Raw genomic sequence first — 9,605 nt, 5'->3', positions numbered from 1 at the left:
GGCAGGATTTGCTTATCAATAAAAAGTTTCCATGCATGGATAAATAATATTTGTGCCGTCAACGTTGCAAGGTTAAGCTCGGAGTACATAAATCAATAATCCTTCGGCAGACGCTGAAAAGGTCTTATTAAGCATATCCAATGGTTCAGGTTGTATGGCGTATGAATACTTATTCCATAGAGTTAGATTTATATTTTTGAACGATCCGAAACGCCGATGATGATATAAAAAAGAAAGAAGAAGAAGAAGAAAAAACTCCACCCAACAGAATAAAACTTTCGAGCTGATGGGAAAATAAAAAAAGGTTTATGAAATCTGCTCATCGCCATCCTGCTTCTTCTCCTCACTTGCCTCGCCCGTATTCACATCTTCCATCCCGGTATCCTCGCCCGTCTTCTCACCCCCGGCAAGCACTATTGTCTTGAGACCGGAAACGGCCGTGTGCTGTGTGCCCGGGGTGACGGCCACGACATTGTCGTTCTCGTCGACAAACTCATAATTGTAGCGCGACAGCAGGTGCGGAATCGCCGACAGCTGAGGGCCGTACCGGGCTGTGTTGTCGTATAGCTCAAACAGGGGAACGGCGAGCAGTTTCATGTTCTTGGGCACGCTAAGGACCTCTACCCTCGACTATTAGCTGCATTCACACAAGAATGTAAAGAGAGCCATACTCTTCTTAGGAAGCTGGATAAAGTACAACTTCTTGCACTCCTTTGGACGCGTAACATGGCCCGGCAAGAAAGGGTACATAAACGTCTCAAAATTCGGCCGCCACCATTGCGCCAGCGTATCACCAATTTCCCAGTCCTCGTTGACACCTTCGCCAGAAAACTGCGAGCCGACGGGGGCCAGGCGTTCGTTCAGACGAGACTTGAAGCCGCCGATTTCGTCGTCTTCGTGGTGTAGATAGTCCCCTGGCCTTTTTCAGTTAGATAGACTCGTATATGAAAGAAGAGAGAGAGAGAGAGAGAGAGAGAGAGAGAGAGAGGTACAGCTTGAAAAAAGCATTCGCAATCTGCAGCATCAGCACATGCGGATGATTATGTTCGTGGCACACCAGCACGCCCTCGCAGGTGCGTCGCATGCCATGCGTATCGTAGTGCTCCTCCAACCGCTTCAGCCGCGCCAGCACCGACGGGTCTTCCTCGGGCTGGTTCTCCTTGGTGCCAAAGGTATAGTTGGAGAGGGGATACAGGCGGATCGTCGGCGGTTGTTTTGCGTCGAACGATTTGGGGACGATGGGTCTGTTTTGAAACATCAGCGATTTAAAGCCATCAGCGATTTAAAAGCCACCAGAGCTTTGGTTTTAGTGGAAAGCAACGCACGGGCGCGAGCTCTGCATCGCAGGCGTCGTGACGCTCGACATTTTCTTTTTTCGGGGTATATATTTCGCTCTGCAGGAAATAGCAGAAATCGTGATGCGAGTGCAATTGGAGACAAGTCGAGACAGAAGTGAAAGTGACTTGAAGCTTGCAATTCCGCGGTGGAGCTCGACAGCCCCGCAAAAACACTGGGTCGGCCAATCAGACCCTATACTATATTCTACTATATTCTATACTCTTATGATATTTATCCATGTATATAGTACGGTATTGACGATATGATAATGTATGATCTAAGTCTACTTCTACACATCTAGATATACAGCCCTAAACATCACAGCTTCGAATCAAAATCCTCAAACTCGTACAGATCAACCACGGGGTAGGGACCCGCGCTGACCGGTAGAGACGCCTTGAAGTGCGGCACATTCGTCACGTAGATGGGCTCGCGCGCAGTCTGTTGGTGGTTCTTTTGCTTTTCGCCATTAACCCCGTTCGTCATCTTTTGCCCGTGCAGCGAGTCCGCGCCCTCGGCCGTCTGCGAGGTGTCGACTGGCAGCTGCTTGTCGATATCAGCGGCCGGCGAGTTCAGGTGAATGGACAGCTTGGCGCGCGTCTCCGACTTGGGATCGATATACTGGCTGAAAAACGCAGTGAGGTCGGCCTTGGTCACGCCGCGCACGCTGGCAGCGTCGATCTCGTGCTGCAAAAAGTTAAAGTACTCGGACCCAATATGCGTCCAGAAACGACCCGTCTCAGACCCGAGATTCTTCAGTTTCTCGAGCCGCTTGTTGATGATGCTGCGCTTGTGCCCTTCAAACTCCTCCTCGGTCATGTCTTGCAGCATCTGTGCAAACTCGCCCAAGAACGCGTCAATGCGGCCTTCTAGGTACTGCGCCGTGCGCTCGCTCTGGATGATGACCCGGTATCCGATTGTCGTGGGCGAGTAGCGCGCGCCGCTCCAGACAACGTATCCCAGCTGTTCTTTGCTTCGCAGCTGGTCAAATGCTGGCTCTTCGGTCATTTGCGAAAACAAGAGCAGCTTGGCACGGAGCTTGTCGTCCGTGACCGAGCCAACGTAGAGATAGTACTCAATGCAGTTGTTGACGTTCTGAGGGTCTTTCAGCTGCCGCTCGTAGATGTAGTTGCTGCCCGGTGGGAAGACCATATTCCTGCGAACATGCCATTGCGATTGTGGCAGTGGCCGGCTGCGAACCGTTTTCTCAACAAGGTTTGTCATCTTCAAGGCGTCCTCCTTGTACAGGTTGCCGTGCGCCAGAACTTCGATGTGGTTCTGTTGCAAGAGCAGAGGAAAGAAAGCGGCCACGTCGTCCGCCTCAATGTGCTCCAATTCCGCCGCATACTGCTCGTTGATCCACGTCTTCTCCGACGTGAGGTACCGCGTCATTTCTCCCACTTGGGAATATGGTGCCTGGTACTCGGCGTTCTTATACGCCCTCGCCAACCGCTCCTTGACAATCTTGAACCGATCCGGTTTGACCTCAAGCTCGCGCATCGTCGAAGTGACCTTCTCCAAAAGAACCGACATCTTGTCATTGTAACCGCTGACACACACATCTAGACCAAAAATGCTCGCCGACAGGTTATAATCCAGTCCCGCCAGCTCGGCATCGTACGAGTACTCAACCAGCGCATCTCTCACCAATTCGCAGTAAATCTTGGTCTTGACCGAGTTGGCGGGCGTGGCCCAGACCAGCGAGTTGCGCAGAGTCACGTAGACAGTGGCCTTGGGCACCCAGAAGTGGTCGTCCTTTTTGAACCACACACGAACTTGATCGTCGAGACGGATGAGCTTGGGCGCTTTGGCCCACTGCGCAACGTCTTTCTTTTCCACCGACAGGCGCGTCGGGATGAACTCGTTCTTATGAGGCATGTGCAGGTCTTGTATCCTGTCCGAAGGCGACGAGGCCAGAGCACCCCGGATCTCACCGAGGAAATCCTCGGGGATCTTTTCCACCTTGTACTCTGTTCCATACCATTTCTCCTTGGAGCCCCATCCGCCAGGCAATTCCTGCGACACAATCATGAGTCTAAAGTTATCCGCTCTCAGATACGACAGCGCTTTGGTGATCAGCTCAGAGTCAAATTTCCTGAACAAGCTGTTCCCACTGAGCAGCCACTCGCGCGGCAACGGCTTCTGCATCACGCTGCTCAGCCGGCTGGTGAAGCGCGACGCAGGCGATTTCTGCTTGAATCTGAAATCAACCTCGGCCAGGTTCTTCATCTCATCAAAGATCCATTGCTCGGGCGTTTTCTCCTTGATCATGGCAATGTACTGGAAGATAGTCTTGACGACCTCGCGGTGATGAGTCAAGCCATCCTCGGTCAGACGCACAGAGATGGTAAAAAAAGCAGATCCTGGACAGACAGGCATCGCGCCCGCCGACAGACCATTGGCCCAGCCCTTTTGCTTGATGTAGGCCAGAATACTGCCGGGTCCCTCATGACCGATAAGGTGGCTGATATACCGACTCGGGTGAGTCTCGAAGTGATCCTCCTCGTCCAAAAAGGGGAAATAAATGTCCAGCGACCGCGTGTCCATAACTGGCTTAGCAAACACTTGCGTGCACAGCTGATCGTCCGAAAACGGCTGTACCTCGTCCCATCGGTTCTGCGGCAGGTCTTTGTTGTGCACCCCGGAAAACAGCTCAACCACCCAGCTCTCCAACTGATCGAGAGATTCCCGTCCCAGGACGACCAGCTTCATGCGGTTCGCAGAGTAGTGCTTCTTGTGAAAGTTGATGAACTCTTTGCGAATCTCCACGCCGCGTGCCTGCGGGTCATCGCGTAGGGTCTGCAGATTCCCGGTTGAGAAATGGTGGTAGGGGTGTTTGGGGTTGGAAAGCGACTTGTTCAGCTGCATCAGCCGCCACAAATCGCTCTGCAGGTTCTTCTTGTTTTCCGAATCGACTGCTTGCAACTCGCGATCCAGCGTCGACTCTAGAAACAACGGCGCAATGAAGAACTGCGCAAAACGGTCGAGCGCACCGTACAGCGGACTAGAAGACGACGAAGTACTGCTAGACACGTCATTGCTAGTACCATTGCTAGTACCATTACTGGTGCCGTTGGTGACGCCATTGCCATTGTTCGCCTCTCCATTCCCATCAGAGCTCTCTCCCGTCGCAGCCACCTCGAAGAAGTAATTTGTTTCGATTGCCCCCGTATATGCGTTTGACGAGCCCGAATGTGCGGCGAGATACTGGTTGTACGCGTTCTCTTTGGGGTACTTTTCCGTCCCCATGAACAGAAGATGCTAGCAGGCGAAAACATTAGACAGTGAAAAAAAAAAAAAAAAAACAAACAACAGACGACAAAGTATAGACTCACCTCTACCGCATGCGCCATGCCGGGCATGCTATCATCGTCGGAGAAATTGCCCACATTGACATTAGCCGAGGCGCTGGCCTTGTCAGTATCCGGATCATGCACGAGCAGGGCCTCCAGTCGATTGGGCAGTCTAATCACGCGATATGAGCGGTCGTCCAACTCTGGCTTCTCAAGCCGGTCGGCAAGATGCGAAGCGCCCGACATGGTGGTCGGAGGGGGTGAAGAATAGGTTGAAGAGGGAGGAGGAGGAGGAGCAGTATCAAAAAAAGAAGAAGAAGAGGACAGTAATGGTGAAGTGCTGAAACAGCGAGGCGGATCCACCAGGCGGCGAAACGACGGCGGGGTGATGATACAGGCGGCGAATTGGCGAGGCAAAGTCGTGCTAACGGTTATCGTACTCTTCTTCTTCTTCTTCTTCTCGTTCTGTAGTAGTACGAATAGTCTAGGGCGAGTCGTAGGCCTGTTCAATGACGGGGTGATTGCACGAGACAAACGGATTGTTGAGGACCTTGGAGACATTCACGACGCAAGGGTGACCTTGACTTGTTTGCAGGCACGCACGCACGCAATGGGATCAATCAATCAATCGATCGATTGATCGCGTCAGCGAGATGAGGATGCTAGGATAAAAAAGCAGAATAAGAATAAGCAAGATGTGGCCCAAGTTATGAGCACAAGAGGCCAGGGATGATGAATAATGGTAGAGGAAAGCGGCCGGAAAGTGCGCCAGAGGGGGAGGCGATCACGATTCCAAGTGCCATGTTGAGGTAACTAGGAATCCGCTCTGCTGGGTCCGCGTGGAGCTGAGACCACCCAGCTACTAGTACTAGAAGGTACTAATAGAGAATTGCTCAGGAGGCATTCCGGCCCAGCCGCTGATCAGTGCTCTCTAAGCGCGTGGCGCTGCGTCTTTGCCGCTCACCGATCAATTGGCTGTCACGTTACTACAGATACAGGTAATACGTATTGCGCTGGCAGACAGCGCATCATGCAGCATAAGTTGACATGCTAGTTTATCACCATCATTGTACTAGACTGGGAAATAAAAGCGAACCAAACAATGACACCTTACAGCACCGCAACGATTTGGTGGCTCTATCACGAGCAATAAGCAATACTTAGTGGCGAGCAAACTACTCCTTCTTCATCCCAGCATCGTCGTTATCCTCGGGCTCCTCGCTGCTGCTGCTGATGTGCATGCTGATCCGCGTGTCGATCCACTCGGCCACTTCCATCTTGTGGTGCAGCAGCATTTCATTGAGCCCGACTTTGGGAGACTCGAGCAGGCGCCCGTATCGCTTGGATGGTTTGCGTCGGCCTTCGTTGTGCCAGAGTCCGTGGGTGTACGAGACAAAGACGAGAGAGTTCTGTGCACGAGTCAGTATTATGGAGACATGATATTATTCAAGATATGAGATGAGAGCGAAAAAAAAAAACTCACGTCTTTGTACCACCTGGATAGCCATGTCTGAGTCGGTGACGCCACGGCTCGCACGGGGTTTTCAGAAACAAATGACACTACGCTGTTGACGCGCTGGTATATGCTGTCTAGACGGTGTTAGTTTTTTTTTTTTTTTTCTCTTCTAGTATACATGACAAACTCGCACTCACCTCGGTTGATGAGAAGATTAGCCACCCCGAAGAACGCGTCGCCCACTCCCATAAAGAATATGTGAGTCGATTCACTAGGTCTATCAGCCTGTTAGCTATCGACTTACTTTGTCAAGTCATGTCCATACTCAATGTAATTATCCCACAAGTACCCGGCCAGTTCTTCGGTCTGGGTGGGACGGTCTGCGTCCTCTTCTTCAAACTTGCCCGCGTCCTGCTAACGATAGTCAGCTTAGAAGCCAGGAATTAGAGTCAACTAGCCAACGCACCCCGTTTTCACTCAGGTGTTTTGGAATGTTCACGTCGATGACGGCATAGTTCTTCTGGGTCGCCCATGCAATATACTCTTTGACAGCATCCGCCTGGCCGAGTTAGCATCATCATTCAAATAAAAAGGGGAGCATGTATACCATCCAGCAATTGTGAGGCTCGAGTTTGTTTGTAATAGGATGGTGTATACCCATCATCTCAGGTCTACGGTCATTAGTATCCGTGTGATTCAGATGGAAATAAAACTCACGGGTCGTGGAAGATGACGATCAAAGGGACAGCCCTGTCGTAGTTTGCACTAATATGTATTAGCCATTTTCGTCTTTTTTTCTTCCTTTTTTTAAAAATATACCTAGCCAAGACTTGGTTCTCAAAGGACTTGGAGATTGTCGCGCGGTAGATCCACAGGCTTGTGAGTTTGTAGTTGTCATATAGCTGCTTGGCTTGGTACTGGCGGATGACATCTGGGGTTGTCAGGTATATCCAAATTTATTATCGTCTGCCTACTTACCATGGAATCTGTCAGTAAAAAGCCCCTCTTGCGCTGGCGGGGCCTTGGGATACATGCACCGCCAGTATTTAGACTGTGCAGCCATGACCGTTTGCGCCACCTGCACTGCTGAGATTGACGCTGTGGTGGCTGTGAGCCTGGCAGGAGGTTCTCCCATCAAAGTCTTTGTGACGGCAAGAGCTGATTTGGAAATTGAGCGAAAGTTATAGCCACCCTGTTAATGTTGTGGTGTCTTAGCAGGTTGACGGTAGAATCAAGGTCGCGGTGGAGGGAAAGTGAGGGAAAAGCAAACAGAAGGAAGGCAAACGGAAAGCAAAGAAAGAACCCACCTCAAGGCACACGGCAACTTTTCCATTAGCCAGCGTCATGAGCATATGTGTCATGTGCGCATAGCAGGCTGGAGTAACAAAACACCCTCCCAGCTCATCGCCAGCTGCTGCATCAAACCCAGCAGCCACTGAAAAATGCATGTCAGTTTCGCTTCTACACACCAAGCAAGAGAAAAACCTACCAATCACTAAATCTGGGTCAAACTCGATTGCAATGGGCATAATAACTTGCTGAAATGCAAACATGTAATCTCCATCGCCCATGCCTTGGGATTTCCATGGAATATTCAGGTTCCTTACACGTCAATTAGACATGGCCAGAAAGAAAGAAACTTGATACATACTTTCCTATACCAGCGCCCTCGCCTACATGATCCCAATTACCTTCCTCACCTCCAGGGTAGAAATTACCATCGGCATACACATGCATCGATACATAGAGCACATTGGGATCGTCGTAAAACGCTTTTTGGATGCCGTTTCCTGTTCAATGTCAGATCAAACGCGCTACGTCCGACAAACAATAGTTCCTACCATGATGAACATCCCTGCAAACAATCAGTACACAGTAAAAACAGCCAGTGCAAGCGAAAAGAAACAACAAACTCACCAGTCAACAATCAAAATCTTCCGACACGACTCGCCAAGCTGTCGCTGACACACTTTGGCGGCAATTGACACGTTATTGAACAGACAAAATCCCATGGTCTTGTCACGCTCGGCATGGTGCCCTGGCGGTCGAATGACTGCAATGGCATTTTTGACCTTGCGCGTCGCAACCGCCAGGCAAGTCTCAATCGCTCCGCCGGCCGAGAGCAGCGCCGAAGCAAATGTAAGCTGGTTAAAGTAAATCGAGTCTCGAGATTCCTCTAGCAGAATCAAGGTCTCATCCGGCATGTCTGTTGTTATTAGCCTACTATTTAAAGAAACACCCAGAAAAAAAAAAAAAAAAACTCACGGCGTGTATTCTCGACAAATTTAAAATGTTCATCCGTATGAACCAACTGAACCTCTTCCTCGGTGGCATCTCGAACGTCGATGCGCTGCAAAGGACGCGGAGCGAGGGGTTTGATAGAGTTTGGAAGCTCTGGATCTTCAACGAGGCCGGCAAGGCATATCTCCTTGTAGATATAATAGATGCGCCTGGGATCCTCAGGGTGGACATCAGCCGTGGGGCGCACCTCGCAATGATAGCGCATGCGAATGTCGTAGCAAAGACCAGTAGCCAAATTGGCAGTAGTCAGGCCGGAAGACGTTGCTGGGTCGTCGGCAGACCAGTCGGAATTCTCCTCCATGAGACTATCAGACTCTTCGCTAGACTTGACCGCGTTTAACGCCTCATCTTCAATGGACCGAGTCAGTCCGTGGAGATCTGGCGTATAAGAACTTGTCAATAAAGGTGCTGAATTATAATCTGATGAGAGGCCAGGCGGCGACAGCACTGGCGCAGCTGGCGGCTGCAAACCCAGAACAGATGATGGCTGAAGAGCAGTCGTAGACGGGCCATCTACCGATGTAGCTGCATGGTTTGCCAGGCTGGATGGGGCCAAGCTGGTCAGAGACCTTGACTCGCCCATCACGGTATCCTCATCCCCCTCCATCTTTGCACTGGTGGGAGGTAGCAGAGAAACCTGTTGGAGATGGTTACTCCTTCATGGCCTTGTTGTGGCCGTCTGCAATGCACCCCAGTGTGAATGAAAACTTCGCCCAAGACACCAAAATGAAGAAATAAAATAAAATAAACAAACCGCCCCGTCTCAATGGCCTTTCAAAAATCAACTGAAGAGTCCAATTCTGTGCCCTTGATAACTTGGAGCAAAGCAGGTTAAAAAAACACACGGTTCGCAAAAAGACGAGAGTTTGGATATAAAACAACTCAAACAGACAAAGAAATAAATAAATAAAGCTTAAAAAGAAAGGATGAAAGCTAGCAGAGCTGCAAGCAGAACTCGGAGCGTTGGTCACAAAGGCGGCGCTGCTTCTTTGCATGTATGGAGACAGTGATACGGACGGTCGATCTAGGGCAGGACGGACCTCGGTGCTGGCTAGCTCGGGCACCACGTGACCCGTTTCAGGTAGTTGCTTGAAGCAAGTTGGAAAACAACAGAGCAGGATCAGACGTATGAGGTGGAAAAAAAATACTCAATGAGTAAATGAATATTGGACTACTATATGCAACCTCGAACACCCCAAAATGCATGCATGGTAATA

General features: G+C 50.5%; 2 protein-coding genes across 2 annotated transcripts; both read right to left on the bottom strand.

The window, feature by feature from the left end:
• Window positions 1–1,656: 1,656 nt before the first annotated feature.
• TRUGW13939_02639 (uncharacterized protein) lies at window positions 1,657–5,192 on the bottom strand (the record flags this gene model as incomplete). Its single annotated transcript, XM_035485830.1, has 2 exons — window positions 1,657–4,599; window positions 4,674–5,192. 2 exons carry the CDS (start codon window positions 5,190–5,192, stop codon window positions 1,657–1,659), a joined length of 3,462 nt encoding a protein of 1,153 aa, XP_035341723.1.
• Window positions 5,193–5,806: 614 nt separating this feature from the next.
• TRUGW13939_02638 (uncharacterized protein) lies at window positions 5,807–8,995 on the bottom strand (the record flags this gene model as incomplete). The annotated part of the gene is made up of 15 exons (XM_035485829.1): window positions 5,807–6,040; window positions 6,115–6,221; window positions 6,285–6,358; window positions 6,413–6,498; window positions 6,554–6,646; window positions 6,695–6,758; window positions 6,805–6,852; window positions 6,907–7,018; window positions 7,066–7,279; window positions 7,395–7,522; window positions 7,577–7,689; window positions 7,739–7,877; window positions 7,929–7,942; window positions 8,005–8,293; window positions 8,353–8,995. The coding sequence occupies 15 exons, from the start codon at window positions 8,993–8,995 to the stop codon at window positions 5,807–5,809; spliced, it is 2,358 nt and encodes a 785-aa protein (XP_035341722.1).
• Window positions 8,996–9,605: the final 610 nt, after the last annotated feature.

The sequence above is a fragment of the Talaromyces rugulosus genome, chromosome II, assembly GCF_013368755.1.
Source record: "Talaromyces rugulosus chromosome II, complete sequence".
NCBI classification, from domain to species: Eukaryota; Fungi; Ascomycota; class Eurotiomycetes; order Eurotiales; family Trichocomaceae; genus Talaromyces; species Talaromyces rugulosus.
The sequence above is the reverse complement of the archived record's forward strand: the minus strand, read 5'-3'. Positions and strand labels throughout refer to the sequence as shown.